Below are 21,118 nucleotides of genomic sequence, written 5' to 3' on the forward strand. Positions count from 1 at the left end.
ATCCGATGCCCGGCTATAGAAGCAGGCTCCAGGGACGTGGAATGTCACCTCTCTGGCAGGGAAGGAGCCCGAGCTGGTTTGTGAGGTCGAGAAGTTCCGACGAGATATAGTCGGGCTCGCCTCCACACACGGCTTGGGCTCTGGTACCAGTCCTCTTGAGAGAGTTTGGACTCTCTTCCACTCTGGAGTTGCCCACAGTGAGAGGCGCCGAGCAGGTGTGGGTATACTTATTGCCCCCCCAGCTCGGCACCTGTACGTTGGGGTTCACCCCAGTGGACGAGAGTGGAGCCTCTCTCCGCCTTCAGGTGGTGGGACGGGACTGTTGTTTGTGCCCATTTACCAAACAGCAATTCAGAGTACCCACCCTTTTTGGAGTCCTTGGAGGGGGTGGTGGAGAGCGCCCCCGCTCGGGACTCCATCGTTCTGCTGGGGGACTTCAATGTTCACGTGGGCAATGAAAGTGACACTCCTGATCAAAACCTGAGCTGTGTTCTGTTATTGGAATTCTGTGCTCATCACAGATTGTCCATAACGAACACCATTTTCAAGCATAAGGGTGTCCACACGTGCACTTGGCACCAGGACACCCTAGGTTGCAGTTCGATGATCGACTTTGTGGTCGTGTCTTGGACACTCGGGTGAAGAGAGGGGCAGAGCTGTCAACTGATCACCACCAGGTGGTGAATTGGCTCCGATGGTGGGGGAAGATGCCGGTCCGACGTGGCAGGCTCAAACGTATTGTGAGGGTCTTCTGGGAACGTCTGGCAGAATCCCCTGTCAGAAGGAGTTTCAACTCCCACCTCCGACAGAACTTTGCTCATATTCCGGTAGAGGTGGGGGGATATTGAGTCCGAGTGGACCATGTTCCAAGCCTCCATTGCTAAGGCGGCCGACCGGAGCTATGGCCGTAAGGTGGTCAGTGCCCGTCATGGCGACAATCCCCCAACCCGTTGGTGGACACCAACAGTGAGGGATGCCTTCAAGCTAAAGGAGTCCTATATGGGCTTTCTGACCTATGGGACTCCTGAGTCAGCAGATGGGTACCGGCTGGCCAAGCGGAATGCAGCTTTTGTGGTCACTGTACCATCAACACTGTGTATAGTGGGGATGGGGCGCTGCTGACCTCGACTCGGGACGTTGTGAGTCGGTGGGGAGAATACTTCAAAGACCTCCTCAATTCCACCAACACGCCAATCTTTGGGGTTGAGGTCACCGAGGTGGTTAAAAAGCTCATCTGTGGCATTAGATTCGCTCTGGATGCTGTCCTGGTTGACACGCCTCTGCAACATTGCGTGGACATCGGGGACAGTGCCTCTGGATTGGCAAACTGGGGTGGTGGTCCCCCTTTTTAAGAAGGGGGACCGGAGGGTGTGTTACAACTGCAGGGGGATCACACTCCTCAGCCTCCCTGGTAAGGTCTATTCATGGGTGCTGGAGAGAAGGGTCCATCAGGAAGTCGAATCTCAGATTCAGGAGGAGCTGTGCGGTTTTCGCCCTGGCCGTGAAACAGTGGACCAGCTCTACACCCTCGGCAGGGTCTTCGAGGGTAAATGGGAGTTCGCCCAACCAGTCTACATGTCTTTTGTGGAATTGGAGAAGGCGTTCGACCGTGTCCCTCGGGGAATCCTGTGGCGGGTGCTTCGGGCGTATGGGGTAGCGAACCCCTTGATACGGGCTGTTCGGTCCCTGTACGACCAGTTTCAAGAGTTTGGTCCGCATTGCCGGCCGAGTCGGACTCGTTTCTGGTGAGGGTTGGACTCCGCCAAAGCTGCCCTTTCTCACCGATTCTGTTCATATCTTTTATAGACAGAATTTCTAGGCTCAGACGTGGCATAGAGGGGGTCCGGTTTGGTCGCCTCAGTATTGCATCTCTGCTTTTTGCAGATGATGTGGTTCTGTTGGCTTCATCAAGTCGGGATCTCCAACTCTCAGTGGAGCGGTTCGCAGCCGAGTGTGAAGCGGCTGGGATGAAAATCAGCACCTCCAAATCTGAGACCATCATCCTAAATTGGAAAAGGGTGGAGTGCCCTTTCCAGGTCGGGGATGAGATCCTGCCCGAAGTGAAGGAGTTCAAGTATCTTGGGGTCTTGTTCACGAGTGAGGGAAGAATGGAACAGGAGATCGACAGGTGGATCGGTGCAGCGTCTGCAGTGATGCAGACTTTGTATCGGTCCGTTGTGGTAAAGAAGGAGCTAAGCCGAAAGGCGGAGGTCTCAATTTACCAGTCGATCTACGTTCCTACCCTCACCTATGGACCCTCACAAGCTTTGGGTTTCGACCGAAAGAACAAGATCCCGGATACAAGCGGCCAAAATGAGTTTCCTCTGCAGAGTGTCTGGGCTCTCCCTTAGAGATAGGGTGAGAAGTTCGGTCATCCGGGAGGAGCTCAGAGTAGAGCCTCTGCTCCTCCACATTGCGAGGAGCCAGATGAGGTGGCTCGGGCATCTGATAAGGATGCCTCCCGGACGCCTCCCTGGTGAGGTGTTCCGGGCATGTCCCACCGGGCGTAGACCCTGGGGACACCCCAGGACACGCTGGAGAGACTGTCTCCCAGCTGGCCTGGGAACGCCTCGGGATCCCACCGGAAGAGCTGGATGAAGTGGCTGGGGAAAAGGAAGTCTGGGCGTCCCAGCTAAAGCTACTGCCCCCGAGACCCCACCTCGGATAAGCGGAAGAATATGGATGGATGGAATGTTCTGTACTCCTGCTTCAATGCCATTATTTTATTGGTCAGACTAGTGCTTTCCAGAGCAATTGTTATAGCATAGTTTTTTATAGATGTAACTTGTCTTCCCTGACGCCTTGTTGTTGTTCTTGTTGTTTTGATGGACTCAGTAGCATCTCTGCTGCAGTTGCCACAGAATCTTCAGATGGATAAAGTAGGACACACGAATACATTGCCACCCAAATGAAAATTATTTTGCGAATGGATAAAAAGTATTGAGGTTGTTTTTCAGTTGAGATGCTGGTAGGCATGGATGAAGGTCATAGAATAGAGGGAAGCAAGGGTATTAAAAAAGGAGGGGGAGGGTGCTGAGCCAAAAAACAAAAACAGGCCAACGGTGTCAGAGCTATTGTTCATGGAGATGTTTGCCTTTCATGTGGACTTGCACGTGAAGTTGCTAGCCCTGACAAAGTTTTGACAATATTATACACTTGGGGGTAAATAATTGTGAACTATTTGAGTGTCTGTCTTAAACTCTTCTCCCAGTCCCTACTTAACTGATTCATAGGTAAGTAAGGGTTCCAGGTTTATAGAATCCAATAGTTTTTTGTTTTTTTCTCTGTCATTGTGTTAAAAAAAATCCACCCTGAACCAACAGTCACATCCCCTTAGCTGTCCTGTGGCTTCCCAAAGTTTTAGATGAAGAGTGGCATGTTTTATCTTGGTGTATTATGCTAATGAGTATCACCGATAGATAGCGTAATGTATCAAGGGTGTTTATTAGCATTAACCTTTGCAGAGGATACAGTGGAATTCAGTTTGAAGACATAGAAGCTTGGACTGTGTTCACTATTTACTAAGAGGATTAACCTGCCTTCATTCAAATGTGTTATCGGTACAGCTGTCTGAATTTCTGTGAGGCGATATTTTGTCAATATTCCACTGAAATAGTTGGACTTAAGCACAAAGGGTATATTTATGAAAAGGTTCATTGAAAAGAAAACTGCATTTTATTTAAATATATATATATATATATTTGACAAACGTCTGTGGTTTCTAAAGTAGTTAATAGGCAGATTCCTTTTTGTGTAGTCCTACTGTAACAAACACAGGGATACACCAAGAGTTGTCTGTCCTTGCAAGAAAGAGCCCAATGAGCAACGTGCTTTGTCTACAGACAAAGACATTGTCTGATCACATGTTGCAGCCAATTCTGATACATGAAGTATGACTGACGTGGTTGCAATGATGACACAGTAAACCAGGATACATTTCAAGACAAAGAAATGTCAGTGACTTTTAGGCTTCCAAATTTTACCCATCTATTATCTATTAAATGGCTTTATAGCTATTGTAAAGACCAATCTATTATGTCATTGTGAGACATAAGAGGTCATAGCATGTTGTATTAGAAATGAAAATGAGACTGGGATGAGGTGGGATATCAAGAGAAAGAGAGAAGGGTGAGTGTTGAATTTAAGAATGCGCTTAAGTTTACATAACAGGTTTGAATCACGTCTCTGCTCAGTGTGCGAAAAAGAAATAATGAAGCCATTTTTAGACAAGGTTAGCTGGAACTAAACGCAGAAACAGACTGAGAGGTGCAAAACGAAACACTGGATACATTCTTTGGTGGAGTTTTGCATTACTGTGTTGGGAAAATTATCATTTATAGTCGGGTACAAATCACCAATGTGATGAGCATTGCTTGAAATACACTAGAACCTCACAATTCGAACACCACTAAGAGGTTGAATCATTACCATATCTGATGTCAGCTCAATGAGGATCTGAAAGATAACCTTTCTACATTTTCTTTGGCTTTTACTGTGATATCTTTTAATGCCATACAAAAAACTACAACTAAAAGTGATGGCAAAAAAGAAAAGTATGTTGACTACAGAATTTTAAATGGGAGTTCTTGCAACACATTGGTTATATCACGACAAAAGTGGTATTCCTGTCTCTCTACTCTGGCTGCTCAGTGGAATATGGATAAAAAGGCCCTAAATTATACATAATAATGAAAGAAAAATGTGACACAAAATTTAGCTTCATTTAGTCTTAATGTGAAGACACTCCCTCCCAGACACACATCATAATCCTCCCCTGTGCAGATTAGTTTTACAATGAAACCTTCAACTTATTTTTGCATTTGTGAGATTTACAATTATTAACCAAAAAAAAACACCAGCAGTTCTCCCTTTCTACTTTCTTAAACACTACATCTCTGTCACACTGCAAATGGTGAGTATTTTTTTTTCTTAGTTTACTTTTATAAATCAATATACAGCAGTTAACTTATTGTTACCTAACAGACAATTACGGAAAAAATAACTTAACTCGTGTGTTCGTTTGAAAAAGGTTTTATGATGGCAACAATTTCACCCTTGAATAGATAATTCAGATGTCCAATATTTCCTAGTTACTTTCAAATCAGGTTGATAGTCTATAATCTTAGGCTGTGTTATAGAGTGTGCTGTTATATGGTAGAAAAATGTTTAAAAAATAACTTGACCATACATTATTGTCTTGACACCCAGTGGCAGGTATGAAAATAGCCGCGGCAGTCTGCGGGTGTACAATCCAGCAACATGGCAAGTGGTTCATTGCTCGTACTCTACCATTTGTCATGTCACCAAAAAGTGATGAGCTAGCATTCTGGCTAAGTTCCGTTGACCATGGCAAGTAGCCATGGCATAACCCCGGTCATTAGCAAGCTTCCTGTCTTTCAGTCAAACGTGGACATTAGCATACGCTATCACCGCTTACTTCCACAAGCGTTGAGGACGGCTTGTCAGCAGCCTCGTATTGGATGGCCATGGGCATGTGCCTCGGGCCGCTGCTGCCCGTCCATATCTTCACCAATTTACAACCCTTCTGCCAGCAAAATGACTATGATATTTACATGTGACTGTTCTTTTTGTTTTTTGTTTTTTTTCCCTCATCTGGTCAGCATTCACAAATTGGTATGCCAGGATTCGTTCCTGCCATGTCCCCGGTGGCCGTTCCGCACTAATGTTCTCAACTATCATACTCGGATAAGAATTGTAACTCAGGTATAATAATTAACCAAATCTCTTATATATATCCATCCATCCATTTTCTACCGCTTATCCCAGGTCGGGTCGTGGGGGCAGTAGCTTTAGCAGGGCTGCCCAGACATACATATATATAAGAGCTGTATGAAGTGGCTGTGGATATATATATATACATATATAGCACACTAGAAGGCTCAGGCTGAAAGAATTATTGTTCATTCCCATCGCTCTCACTCTGATTCTGTTAAATCTGTTGCCTCTGAGGCCTTGAACAATAAAGCGCTGATTTCTGATGAATGATCAGGCCCGCCAAGTTTTTTTATTGCTTACTGTAGATTACATCAGTTTGAAGTAAATGTGGGATCTTCAATAAAAAAAAGAATACCTCCGATGGCAGGTTTGTGCTGCTGTCAGTATTTTTGCATGGTTTGGGTCAGCAAAATTGTCCCTGTCTAGATAGAAACTGATTGACTTAAAAGCAATGTAATTACAGCGATGGATGATAAGTTCACTTTATTAACGGTGGGCAAGGAGCGTTGCATAGTACGCCTTCATTGTACTGATCTGCAATCTTTGTGTTCTTGTTACAGGAGAAATTAGCACTTTGGATCAGATGATTGTTAGCAAGATAGGGATGGAGCTGAAGATGTGGGCGGTGCCGGATACATGTGAAAGGCTGTGTGATCATAGAATCACATATATCTGCTTCAATACTTTTGCTGCTGGTCCACTGGGTGTATACTGTATTGGACCTCTCAGTGGTGATGGTCATGAGTAAGAGAGAATGTTAGATTGTGAAAGCTCTACAACAGGGGTCGTTGTACTTGCTATGCAGCCTCTTCCCAGTTTCAGAATCCCAGTACAAAGCCTGAAAATTAAATTCAACTGAAAAAACTATGCCCGCATTAGAGCTGTCAAAGTTAAAGCATTAAGTCATGATTAAATGTTTATTCCAGTTTCTACCCAAAAACAAAAGCTTCGTGCACTTTGAGGACAAAGAATACTGCAATAACTTGTACTGTAAATGTGAGTTTGTTTATATATACCCTGCGATTGGCTGACGACCAGTTTAGGGTGTACCCCGCCTCTCATCTGCAGTTAGCTGGGATAGGTTTCAGCACGCCCCGACCCTAGTGAGGAAAGGCGGTACAGAAAATGGATGGATCTATGTTTTTGGAGGCACCACTGGCTATAATACCAAGTGCAGGACCAAAAACCAAAAAGGTGTATTTAGATATACTGCGGAGTGACAGAGAATCAGTAGAACATTCGAACAAAAAAATAGCCTAGGTTGACTTTCCAAGAAGAAAGAAAACTAAATGCTGAATTTCCTCCATTGTTCTTGTTCATGATGTTGCGGTCCTTCTGTGCTGAATTCATTGGTGGGTTACACTGTGTCATGGTGCAATGCAACGGTGGAAATTCAGCTTCTGTGGGTCGAAGACGAAGGAGAGGTGGAAAGCAGGTTCTTCGGCAGAAAGAGAAGAGGAAAGCACAGAGCCTAGAATTTAATGTGGGGACTTTGAATCTTGGGACTATGACAGGAAAATCTCAAGAGTTGGTTGACATGATGATTAGGAGAAAGGTTGACATATTGTGTGTACAGTAGACCAGGTGAAAAGGCAGTAAGGCTAGAAGTTTAGGGGCAGGGTTTAAATTATTTTACCATGGTGTAGATGGGAAGAGAAATAGAGTAGGGATTATTTTAAAGAAAGAGTTAGCTAAGAATGTCTTGGAGGTGAAAAGAGTATCAGATTGAGTAATGAGGCTGAAACTTGAAATTGAGTGTGTTATGTATAATGTGATTAGCGGCTATGCCCCACAGGTAGGATTAGGCTTTACACGATTAGGATTTTTGGGGCCGATCACCGATCAGCAAGTTTTAAAAAAACGATAACCGATCACCGATCCGATCACAAGATGGCGCAATGTGTCTATTTACATGACTTATTCATTTATTGTATATACTTGTGTACTCTATACTGTATCCATCCATCCATTTTCTGTACAGCTTATCCTCACAAGGGTTGCGGTAGTGCTGGAGCCCATCCAAGCTCAAATTATTCTCTAGCATTTTAGACAAAAGTTAAAACACCAATGACATCTAGGGGACATTCAAGGATTGGCCACTGACATAAATTTAGGTCAAATCAACATTACATGACAGAATTAATGGGTGCTAATTTACTGTAAGGAATTTACTTTATTGCAATTAAATTACTTTAATAAATACTGTTAATGACATGCTAACTCTAACTTTCTCACTGTCCCAGCTATATGGACGGGTGTTGTCCAGAGTTAAAGTCTGTTAGACTTTTTTTTTACCCCACCACACCCCCCCACGCTGCATTTCTTGAACGCGGCATGCGTTCAAGAAATGTGTTCATTCTTCAGGTGCTCGATCAAATTTGTTGTGTTGAAGCATTTAGATGACGTTCCCCACAACTTACTTCAGTTGTGCACAGACTGCAAATAACTTACATGCTGTTTGTCTGAGACACCGCAAAATAGTCCCACACCGACGATGTTTTTTTTCACCGACAAGATTGAAAAAACTTTATTGGCCGTCAGATAGTTAAGAGTACTGCCCTACAAGACACGTGAGAAGGCTACAAATAAACGGGACGAAGACGCGGAGTTAAATGTCTTGTGTGGAGCCGATCGATGATGTCATGGATCGTATCAGCGACTTATGACATGAAAGCCAATCTGCATAAAATGCTAATTATCGTCCGATACCGATAACACCGATCAGATCGGCGTAAAGTCTAGGTAGCATGTGACTTAGAGGTGAAAGAGAAATTCTGGAAGGAGCTAGACGAAGTAGTTCTGAGCATCCCAGACAGAGAGAGAGAGTCGTGATTGGTGCCGATTGTAATGGACATGTTGGTGAAGGAAACGGGTGATGAAAAAGTGATTGGTAGGTACGGCATCTAGGAAAGGAACTTGGAGGGACAGATGGTGGTAGACTTTGCAACAAGGATGCAAATGGCTATAGTGAACACTTTTTTTCCAGAAGAGGCAGGAACATAGGGTGACCTACAAGAGCGGAGGTAGAAGCACGCCAGTGGATTACATCTTGTGCAGACAATGTAATCTGAAGGAGGTTACCGACTGTAAGGTAGTGGAAGGGGAGAGTGTGGCTGGACAGCATATGATGGTGGTGTGTAAATTGACTCTGGTGGTGGGGAGGAAGATTAAGAAGACAAAGGCAGAGCAGAGAGCAGGAAGAGTGTTGTGCGGCTTTTCGGGAAGAGGTGAGACAGGCTCTCGGTGGACAGGAGGAGCTTCTAGAAGACTGGACCACTACAGCCAAAGTGATCAGAGAAACAGGCAGGAGAGTGTATCTTTTGGCAGTGACCGAGAGAAGGAGACTTGGTGGTGGAACCTCACAGTACAGGATATCATACGAGGAAAGAGGTTAGCTAAGAAAAAGTGGGACACTGAGAAGACCAAGGAGAGGAGAAAAAAATACATTGAGATGTGACGTAGGGCAAAGGTAGAGGTGGCAAAGGCCAAACAAGAGGCATATGATGACATGTATGCCAGGTTGATCTTTGAAATGATCTCAGGTTGGCCAGACAGAGGCATAGAGATGGGAAGGGTGTGCAGCAGGTTGGGGTGATTAAGGATAGTGATGGGAATGTGTTGACTGGTGCCAGTAGTGTGCTGGACAGATGGAAAGAATACTTCGAGGAGTTGATGAATGAGGAAAATAAGAGAGAAGGGAGAGTAGAAGAGGCAAGTGTGGTGGACCAGGAAGTGGCAATGATTAGTAAGGGAGAAGTTAGAAACGCATTAAAGAGGATGAAAAATGGAAAGGCAGTTGGTCCTGATGACATTCCTGTGGAGGTATGGAAGCATCTAGGAGAGGTGGCTGTGGAGTTTTTGACCAGCTTGTTCAACAGAATTCTAGCGGATGAGAAGGTATCTGAGGAATGGAAGAAAAGTGTGCTGGTGCCCATTTTTAAGAACAAGGGTGATGTGCAGAGCTGTGGGCACTATGGAGGAATGAAGTGTATGAGCCACACAATGAAGTTATGGGAAAGAGTAGTGGATGCTAGTCTCAGGACAGAAGTGAGTATTTGCGAGCAACAGTATGTTTTCATGCCTAGAAAGAGCACCACAGATGCATTATTTGCCTTGAGGATGTTGATGGAAAAGTACAGAGAAGGTCAGAAGGAGCTACATTGTGTCTTTGTGGATCTAGAGCAAGCCTATGACAGAGTACCCAGAGAGGAACTGTGGTACTGCATGCGGAAGTCTGGAGTGGCAGAGAAGTATGTTAGAATAATACCGGACATGTACGAGGGCAGCAGAACAGTGGTGAGGTGTGCTGTAGGTGTGACAGAGAAATTTAAGGTGGATGTGGGACTGCATCAGGGATCAGCCCTGAGCCCCTTCCCGTTTGCAGTGGTGATGGATTAGCTGACAGATGAAGTTAGACTGGAATCCCAGTGGACCATGATGTTTGCAGATGACATTGTGATCTGCAGTGAAACCAGGGAGCAGGTGGAGAAACAGTTAGAAAGATGGAGGCATGCACTGGAAAGCAGAGGAATGAAGATTAGCTGAAGTAAGACAGAATATATGTGCATGAATTAGAGGGGTGGAGGGAGAAGAGTGGGGCTAAAAGGAGAAGAGATAGCAAGGGTGGAGGACTTTAAATACTTGGGGTCAACAATCCAGGGCAATGGTGAGTGTGGTCAGGAAGTGAAGAAACGGGTCCAAGCAAGTTGGAACGGGTGGAGGAAGGTGTCAGGTGTGTTTTGTGACGGAAGAGTCTCTGCTAGGATGAAGGGCAAAGTTTATTAAACAGTGGTGAGGCCAGCCATGATGTATGGATTCGAGACAGTGGCACTGAAGAGACAACAGGAAGCAGAGCTGGAGGTGGCGGAAATGAAGATGTTGAGGTTCGCTTTAGGAGTGACCAGGTTGGATAAAATTTGAAATGAGCTCATCAGAGGGACAGCCAAGGTTGGATGTTTAGGAGACAAAGTTAGAGAGAGCAGACTTTGATGGTTTGGACACGTCCAGAGGAGAGATAGTGAGTATATTGGTAGAAGGGTGATGAGGATGGAGCTGCCAGGCAAGAGAGCCAGAGGAAGACCAAAGAGAAGGTTGATGGATGTCGTGAGGGAAGACATGAGGGCAGTTGGTGTTAGAGAGGAGGATGCAAGAGATAGGCTTACATGGAAAAGGATGACACGCTGTGGCGACCCCTAACGGGACAAGCCGTAAGTCCTCTGTTAACAGTGCTGGCAAGAGCTGAGCTGAGGTAGACTATGTTGATAAAGTATCACCAAGTGAACCAAATGGAGAGCGAGGGTGGTGAGTCTGTTCCACCTACATTCCCTATATTGCTTATCCTGTTCAGGGTCATGGTGGATCATTGAGCATGGTCCAGCTGTTGCAGGTTGAGATGCTCCATGGTTGACACACAGACAAAGACGAACCTTCACTCACTGTCAAATTCACACCGAGAAGTAATATAGTCTTAAGTTAACTTGTCATACATGTTTTTGTACTGTTAAGATTAAACTGAACTGAACTATAATACTCATGACTAAGCTCACTCCACTTAACCTCTTCAGGTTTGACAGTGCATCAGTGCTAAAGCCCCTCTCAACTTTAGCTGACTTTCAATGTACCTGTCTGTATCTGTTGGCTCGTCTTAGTTAAATGGCAGCTCAGTGTCGGCCGCCAGCTCGGTCGCTTGACTGCTAATTGATTAACATCAAACTGTTAGCAATGTCGGAAACCTCCTCTGGCCTCTCGCTATGGCTTGTAACCTGCAGGGGACAAGCTTCCTCTGTCTCAGTCATTTTTGTGTGTGTGTGTGTGTGTGTGTGTGCGTGTGTGCGTGTGTGTGTGTATGTTTGTGTGTGCGTGTGTGTGTGTGTGTGTGTGTGTGTGCGTGCGTGTCAGTGTGTGAGTGAGAGATAGTTCGATGGCTGCCGGCACTTCGCAATAGACTAACTGCAGCTGGGGTACGAACAGCTGGTTAATAATTTTCCTCACGCGAAAGGGCGCACCACAGTTCATTACGAAAGGGGCGACATATGTGTGTTTTCTCGCTTGTGCTAATGAGCGACAGAGAGAGAAAGACGCGAGACCGTCCGTGTTTGTTATTTCGCTGCGCTCAGCGCCAGCGACTTCTTGTAGCATCTGGACGGGGACCAAGTCTGGGCAATCTGTCCCAGCACGCACTACTGTTCACCAAACCATTAAAAGTGTCATTTGATAAACAAAGTGCAGTGACCCCTACAGCATAGCCATAACTGTTCATATCACCGTATGTGTTTTCTGTTGATGCAGGTTGGTGTGTGGCGTATGATTTTTAAGCGACACAGGACTTGAGTGCCTGACAGAGCACTAGATGTTTGAATATTAGCAGTACATTGGCAATAACCCCTAAACCAAGATCTCTTGCAGCTGGTTAATAAATATGTACTGGCTTTGTCAGCAGCACAAAGCTTTTCTGCACTTTTAAAAACAATGGTCTTTACAACATAACTGGAATTGGAAGGCGTCGCACCCTATTTCCATATGCTTGGGTTCATCCATTCACCAGTTTCATTACAGGCCACAGCACTTGCCAACAGGACATCTTGTGGAGGCGTTATCGACCCGTGCCCTCCACTGTGGCAAGCTGATGCATCAGTATCAGCCCGCCTGCTATTAGAGCATAGGGGTAATGCATTAGTTTGTTAATTACTCCCTGATTGCACTTTAAAACCTAATATTTTCAAGGCTCAGGTGTGTGGATGATATTACACAATGTTCATGTATGAATAAAAAGCACGTTTGGACTCTTTTGGTGTATTCTGCTTGATGTGAATTTTAAAGTTTGTTACTTTTTTATGTTTTCATGTTTTTTTTTTCAACATGATATTGCAGAAAATGGATGGATGGATGGAAATTGTAAAGCAGAATAGTTTTGCTGCACATTCATTGGTTCAGCTTCTTTAGCTTCTAAACATTTGTTGCATCTATTCTCTTCAAATAAATACTTTATTCATCCCATTAGGGAAATAGAAAATTAAAGAATAACATGACGGGTATCAGCTTGTAAAAATGTAAACAGTAACAGCTTAATAATACAACCCCAATTTCAAGGAAGTTGGGACGTTGTGTTAAACATAAATAAAAGAATACAATGTTTTGCAAATCATGTTCAACCTATATTTAATTGAATACAGTACAAAGACAAGATGATTAATGTTCAAACTGATAAACTTTATTGTTTTGAGCAAATAATCATGAACTTAGAATTTTATGGCTGCAACATGTTCCAAAAAAGCTTCAAAAAAGCAGGGTCATGTTTACCACTATGTCACCTTTTCTTTTAACATTCAAATAAACGTTTGGGAACTGAGGGCACTAATTGTTGAAGCTTTGTAGGTGGAATTCTTCCCATTCTTGCTTGATGTACAGCTTCATCTGTTCAACAGTCCGGGGTCTCCGTTGTCGTATTTTACGCTTCATAATGCGGCACACATTTTCAATGGGAGACAGGTCTGGACTGCAGGCAGGCCAGTCTAGTACCCGCACTCTTTTACTACGAAGCCACGCTATTGTAACACGTGGAGAATGTGGTTTGGCATTGTCTTGGTGAAATAAGCAGGGGCGTCCATGAAAAACACGTTGCTTGGATGAAAGCATATGTTTCTTCAAAACCTGTATGTACCTTTCAGCATTACACAGATGTGTCAGTTACCCATGCCATTGGCACTAACGAAGCCCCATACCATCACAAATGCTGGCTTTTGAACTTTGCGTCCATAAAAGGCGTTTCTGGGTGTTGTTGATAAATGGCTTTTGCTATGCATAGTAGAGTTTCAAGTTGCACTTATGGATGTAGCGCCGAACTGTATTTACTGACATTGGTTTTCGGACGTGTTCCTGAGCCCATGTGGTGATATCCTTTACACATTGATGTCGGTTTTTGATGCAGTGCCGCCTGAGGGATCGAAGGTCACGGGCATTTAATGTCGGTTTTCGGCCTTCCCGCTTACATGCAGTGATTTCTCCAGATTCTCTGAACCTTTTGATGATATCATGGACCGTAGATGATGAAATCCCTAAATTTCTTGCAATTGTACGTTGAGGAACATTGTCCTGAAAGGGTTCGACTATTTTCTCACGCACTTGTTCACAAAGAGATGTACCTCGCCCCCATCTTTGCTTGTGTATGACTGAGCAATTCAGGGAAGCTCCTTTTATACTCAATCATGGCACCCACCTGTTCCGAATTAGCCTGTTCACCTGTGAGATGTTCCAAACAGGTGTTTGATGAGCATTCCTCAACTTTCTCAGTCCACCTGTCGCAGCTTTTTTGGAACGTGTTGCAGCCATAAAATTCTAAGTGAATGATTATTTGCTAAAAACAATGAAGGTTATCAGTTTGAACATTAAATATCTTGTCTTTGTAGTGTATTCAATTAAATATAGGTTGAACATGATTTTCCAATCATTGTATTGTGTTTTTATTTATATTTAACACAACGTCCCAACTTCATTGGAATTGGGTTTGTGGTACACCTTTCAACTGAGAGGGAGCCCTGGCTCTAAAAAATATATATATATTTAAACTCGTGCAGACATCTGCCAAAAGTATATATACCCACTTTCAGGTTTTCAGGACCCTAACCCTTACCCAATGATACATACATCTCATCCTGTAATGTATACTGGCTAGGGCTGTCAATTGATAAAAAAAAGAAAGTCAGATTAATCTCACTTGTGAATTTTGATTAATCATAATTAATCACAGGCGCAAAATATACCACACAGTACCACATTTTGCTTTGAGATAGTATTTTACTTGTGCTTTGATTAAAACAGAGTTCAGCGCTGCACTATATATGCAAATTACCTTATTATTATTTTTTTTTTCGTAAGTCCCATCAGGTAACCTTTGAGCACACCATGTAGAGTCTCCTCACTTATCTTTGCACTTGCATAAGCAATGACCCGATCACTGATCATATAACAACCTGCACCGCATTTCAGCTAACCAATACCCGGTTAAGGTAAAGGAGCATGTGCTTTCAAAATAAATTGTGTGATTAATCTGAGTTAATACATGATTAGTGCGATAATTTCTTGTGATTAACTCATGGACGCTGATGTACAAAGTTTAGGCATTAAAAGCAAGACCAAAAGAAGACTTTTTAATCACGTTTACATTTTGATTGTACTAGGTTTCTTCAGCAAACATATTTTGGTTACACAGCATTATATATTCATCATCTGACTTGAGTTTGTTTAATGTTTGCTGTTGACAGCTGTGTTTGATCATAATGTGTTAATACAGCATGATTCAATAGAGAGAGTACTGTAGAGTACTCTGCAGCATGTTTTTGTGTCAACTGTCTGATAAGGACAGAACAACAACATTAGTTTATGTTTATCAAGTGAAACAATCTGACCCATTTTTGTCCTCTTTCCCTCTCTTTTAGGTGACTATGTGGTGTTGGCAGTCTTCTTTGACCTGAGTAGGAGAATGGGCTACTTCACCATCCAAACCTACATCCCATGCACTCTCATTGTTGTCCTCTCCTGGGTCTCATTCTGGATCAACAAGGATGCTGTACCAGCCAGGACATCATTAGGTAATCTTGCACATTTTGAATACTTGCAATCGAAATTCAAATAATCTGTAATTGGACATTGATACTAGCCCACACACCATGTCACTTTAATTCATTAACAAGAATGCTTGTGAAACGTATCAAGAACTCTTGTGTGGTGACACTTAACCTCATATTGAAGAGCAGTCTACTGATCCGTCCTCTTTCCTTTCTCCTCTTCCCATGCTTCCTCCACCTCCTCTTTCCCTCTGAGACAGGCACGGAATCTAGTCCATCTTGATTAGAAGACCCAATCCTGGCACATGTTTTCACGCATGCTTTAATGAGACATTCATTATGCAGTACAGCAGCAGTGATTCCGTGATGCAGCCTCAGCACAATAATAATAGAGGCTGCTGGGGCTTCAATCAATGCAAAGGAAAAGGACACAACTAAAACGAGAGCAAAAGTTTAAATATCAACAAAACATGTCAGGCTTTGAACTTCCTGCACCTGCAGGAGACATCCTTGGCAATTAATGTGTTTTTTAGCCATGTAGCTTTCTCCTCGTCAGCTTTCTTTTTGGACCCGTAAGGCTGGAAGTCTTGACCTGGAATCCATGTGATGTGATCATTATCTGGCATAACTGAATAATCAGCCAGGAAAGAAACGTTCCTCCTCTTTCTGTGTCGTCATTACTTTGTCTGCCATCAATCTCTAAAAATAGATGTTGTTCTTGAGCGTCAGCGAATTCCAACATGATTTGCTGTGGAAATGCTAACACGTCAAATCCCTGCTAAAATTATAACAAGGAACGAATATCCAAATTTCGTCTTTGAAAGATTATAAGGGCAGTACAAGCAGCCAGGTGGTTGTGGAGTGGATTAATGCAGTTGACACAATTCTTAATCCCTCAATGCCACCCAGAAATAAACCAATTCACTCACAATCCTGAAATATTAATCTTTAAGCAGACGGATGTCTTTTGGTCCACACCAAATATAGACTACCACAGTACGCCAATGCAAGCCTCCCTATTTAGTGAAAAGGAGTGTGGCGTCTTTATTTGTATTCAGAAGGTATTATGCTTCTGATAGCAGTGCTAATCTGTAGTATCAGTGATCATATAAACCATTTCCATGTGCCTCATCATTAGAGCAAGAGCAAGACAACCATACAGGGAGAGGGACTACCAGATGGTGTTTATTGGAATATAGTGTCAGTTTTGGTGGTCAATGGCAGATGAACCATAACCCATATGGATCACAGGGAGTGAAAAACAGCTGTTTATGCATCTCCCCTGGGGATCGAACTAGTAAGAGCACATAATCAAACAGCCACCGCTAATCCTGGTTTTGCATCAATTAACCGCTGCAAAATTTCCACACTGCATTGCTTGACTTCATTAACAGCCTTGTGAATTAGTATTTTTTATTTATTTATTTTATTTTTTTTTGCAAGCAATCTTTTTCAAAGCCATTCCTTAATTTGTATTGTCGCTTATAGATTCAATTTTGAAGGATATGTACAAGGATCGAAGAAAAAGTAGTGATGCCATTAAAGATAGCAGTTTGATGGAGGTTCACTGGATAATGCTGTTTATTGCATATTTCTATCTACTTTAAAAATGGAAAACAGCGTTGCTTGGCGGCATCTCGGCCAAGCGTTCATAGCAAGGTCACGTGACGCCCTTGAACGGTGATCCTGTAAAGGCTGCACATATACAGTATATTGTACTTTAGTACTTTTTTAAACCATAAAGATAGAGAGACAGAGTACCAATAATGAGGAAGGAGTAATTCCTACACAGGATGTGGTCATTAAATCAAGAAATCACTCACTCAAGATCATTCACGGTGTGCCCCTTGCAAGACGCTCTTTTCGCGCACATTTTGGTGATGACTGCAAGCTTTTACTATTTAATCCACAATTATAAATAATAAAAATATCAATGATAAATGATACGGATAGTTAATTATTGTTGTAAAATACAACACATGTATGCTTTTATATACTGTATTTGCATGGCTTGGCAGTGGCCACCCGGCTGGTCATTCGCACAAAACCCAGAAATACACTTCCAGCAGTGTGTGAAAGCTTATTTTTATGAAGTCAGCCTCCACGAACTGCACCTGACCACAACACAATTCTGGTTTTGAAATGCTCAGGAATTTGTAACCAAAATAAATGGAAGCCATTTATTCCTCAGCTCCTGAGTTTTGCAGGTGATGCAACGCTTCGCACAAGTCACAGCCCCGTTGTCGCCTAGCCATTTTTCCTGAGATAAGTGGACAGGCACTTGAATATTTAGTAACTCTCTCTGTCACAAACACACTTAATCTGATCAGGTCGTTTTGAAATCCTTTCACCGTTTATCATCTTTTGTATTCAATCAACAATTCGCATAGACGTCAAACTTAAACCAGGTCACAGACCCATTTTGACCAATGTTATACATTTAAAGTTAAAAATGTTTCATTTTGATGGAAGGGGACCTTCAATGCTACAATCTTACTATTATATTACAATTTGATAAGCCAAACTGGAACTTAAAACCACAGTAAAATAATCAAACAATTATGGAGAAATGCAGCTCAACCAATCCGAAAAAGACTGGGCAGAACAAAATCGTAGCTTCCCGGTACATAAACATGGACACACACAACATTGTGGAGCCATCACTACAGGAATGCTAATTGTCATAAGACATCATCTCAACATACAGTTAACAATGCTGTGCAGGGATATCGATTTCCAATATATGATAAATATCCATAATTCCATTTATTTACTTGTTTTGGTTACCAGCAGACTTCAAATGGGCCCAGCAGCTTCCTTTTGTGTAAACAATAGCATTTATGAGCTGTGAAAATAGCTTTTTTTGTGATGGGAAAGGGGAGGAATTTATTTTAGATTCTGATTCTTGTCATAACTGTAGCCACAATTACAAAAGTTGGAAATTTAGTATACAACCTTTGTCTGTTATGTCATTACCAGGCATCACCACAGTGCTGACCATGACCACGCTGAGTACCATAGCAAGGAAGTCTCTTCCTAAAGTCTCCTATGTGACAGCCATGGACCTGTTTGTGTCCGTCTGCTTCATCTTTGTCTTCGCTGCACTAATAGAGTATGGCACGTTGCACTACTTTGTAAGCAATAGAAAGCCAAGTGCCAAAAAAGACAAGAAGAAGAAAAACCCGGTGAGTGCCGTTCTAAATCTAAAAAAGGTCGTTTTATTATTTATTTTGGATTCGTTTGGAACGAAACAGGGTGTGTAACTTATAATGTACCTTGTATTATTTACATACGATGGACATAAAAAATCTACACATCCCTGTTTGAATGCCAGGAATTTGTGAAAAAAAAAATTTGACTAAGATAAGGCGTTTAAAAACTTTTTTCCATAATTAATATGACTTTTGACCTGTACAACTCAGTTGAAAATAAAAATATTTCAAGGGAAGTAAAAAAAAAAACAACTGAGATAATGTTGTTGCACAAGTGTGCACACCCGCTGATAACTGGGGATGTGGCTGTATTCATAATTAACCAGTCACATTCAAGCTCATGTTAAATTGCTTTCAGCACATAACTGTTACCCATTTAAAGGGCCTCTAATTAACCCAGAATAAAGTTCAGGTGTTCTAGCAGGCTTTCCCTAACATTTTTGTGCTTTCTAGCAAAAGCCTGAAGGGTTTGTGCTAACAATGACTGGTATTTAGAACTGTTCGATATTCCATCCACCTTGACTAAGGCCCTAGCAAGCAAAACTGAAGCAAAACAGCCCCAAAGCAAGACGCTTCTACCACCATCCTTCACTGTACATATTGTGTTCTTTTGGTGATGAAGCAGTGTTGTATTTGTGCCAAACATAACTTTTGGAATTGAATTACGGCCAAAACAACATTGGGATCATTACACTTTTCCCACATGCTTTGGGAGATGTCAAGTGAGGGTTTTTTCTTTGTAAGATATAGCTTCTGTCTTGTCACCCTCTCCCATAGCCCACACATATGAAGCATACGGACGATTGTTGTCACGTGTACTAAACAGCCAGCACTTGCCAGAAACTCCTGCAGCTCATTCAATGTTGCTGTCAACCTTTTGGCAGCCTCTCTGACCAGTTTTCTTTTCATAAATTTTTGATGAACGTCCAGTTCTACGTAATGAAACACAAAAACTGTAGTGCCATATTATCTTCGCTTGATCATTATTTTGGTAATTGTGATTCATGGTATATTTATGCCTTGGAAATTATATTTTTTTTCACCTTTGAATGAGATTCCTCTGATGCTGTGGAAGCTCTGTGCGGACCATGGCTTATGCTGTAAGATGTGACTACAAAAATGGCAAGAAAGGTTTACTAGAACAGCTTAGATTTGGGGTTAATCAAAGGCACTTTAAATGGTGGCAAGTGTTTGCTGTCTCCCATTTAACATGAATTTAAATGTGATTGCAGCCACATCCCTAGTTATAAGAGGCTATTCACACTAGTGCAACCATATCTCAGTTTTTTATTTTTACTCCGCCTCTCAAAAGGATTTGTTCATTGTTGTACAGGTTATAGGTCACCTTAAAAGTGAAAAAAAGTTTTGAAATGATTTGTTGTGATCTTGTACTTTATATCACAATATATATATATATATATATATATATATATATATATATATATATATATATTATTATTATTATTATTATTATCCACTTATATATATATATATATATATATATATATATCCACTATAGGTTAAGGTTCAATGACATACTCATTGTCCCTCCCCCAAAGTATTACACTAAAGTTAATTCTCATGGGGAAAAAAAAGAAAAGCTTAGTATCCCTAAGGGAGCATCTTCCCAATCACTGTCACCTCGACTCAGTGAGTGAGGCCTTAAACTCAAACTGTAGCCTAATCCTTCGCACATCTGTTACAGTTGTAATTTAGACCCATGACACATGTCAGGACGCTGGCTTTAGCCTAGCCTTGAATCCATCAAGAGATCATGTAGCTCGGCTGAAAGGCCAGCCAACCTCTCCCACCAAATACTTGTTGATTCTGAACAGAGAAGAAATATGAGTCATTGTTGACTGGCTTAATTTTTTTACATACGATTGATTAATCACGGTGACATTCATGACATACATCAGACCTCTTTTACAGCTTTTGCTATTGATGATTTTGGTATACATTGTTCTATGGCTAAAGCAGTTAGTATCAATGCCAATACCCCTTTTCCACTGCACAGTAGCTGGTCAACCAGGGTTACCAAGCATGCCAAGCTGGTACCGTATAGCTAAACTACTACTGGTCGCTCATTTTTCCAACCCATCCGTCATTGCCCAAAAGTCTCAACTTTGGTGCAAATGGTCCATTTGCTTGTTGCCGTGTCACCTTTTGGATACAGTTTGCTGCCTTACTGTGGCCAATAGCCAAATGCCTAGAAGTAAATAAATTAGACCATCATTCTCCTCCAATTTTATGTTTGTTTGAGTTCCGACTGATATGATCAATGCAGTGTGAATTATGTTTTTAAGAGCCACTACTGTGTAATGGAAAAGTGTATTATATGAAAGTACTTTGGAACATATATTCCACAATGCGTTCCCCCATGTGTTGCCATACTATGTATGTCTTTCTATGGTATCTCCTCACTTTCCATTCTGACTCGTGCAGAATTTGTTATTTTCATGCATTATCTTGTGTTTTCTTTTGAAGTCTGGTTATTGATGTCTCCTTTTCTGTTTCTTGTTGTATATTCTCTTATTCAATTCCTCACATTCTTTGTTTCCTGTCTGGACAAAAGCTCCTCCGGCTCTTTTCCTCCAAGGTATATTG

The 21,118-nt window shown here is 42.3% G+C and overlaps 1 protein-coding gene across 3 annotated transcripts in view; it reads left to right on the plus strand.

Annotated features, from left to right (window-relative positions):
- The window catches only part of gabrg2 (gamma-aminobutyric acid type A receptor subunit gamma2), a 77,845-nt gene that overhangs the window by 45,927 nt on the left and 10,800 nt on the right, over positions 1-21,118 (plus strand). For 2 of the 3 annotated variants that reach the window (XM_061702143.1, XM_061702144.1), the window contains exons 7-9: positions 15,171-15,323; positions 18,279-18,484; positions 21,087-21,110. In XM_061702143.1, the coding sequence (XP_061558127.1) occupies positions 15,171-15,323; positions 18,279-18,484; positions 21,087-21,110 (383 nt within the window). The remainder of the gene's footprint in view (positions 1-15,170; positions 15,324-18,278; positions 18,485-21,086; positions 21,111-21,118) is intronic. The other variant, XM_061702145.1, reaches the window with a different exon arrangement.

The sequence above is a fragment of the Phycodurus eques genome, chromosome 17, assembly GCF_024500275.1.
Source record: "Phycodurus eques isolate BA_2022a chromosome 17, UOR_Pequ_1.1, whole genome shotgun sequence".
Classification (NCBI taxonomy): domain Eukaryota; kingdom Metazoa; phylum Chordata; class Actinopteri; order Syngnathiformes; family Syngnathidae; genus Phycodurus; species Phycodurus eques.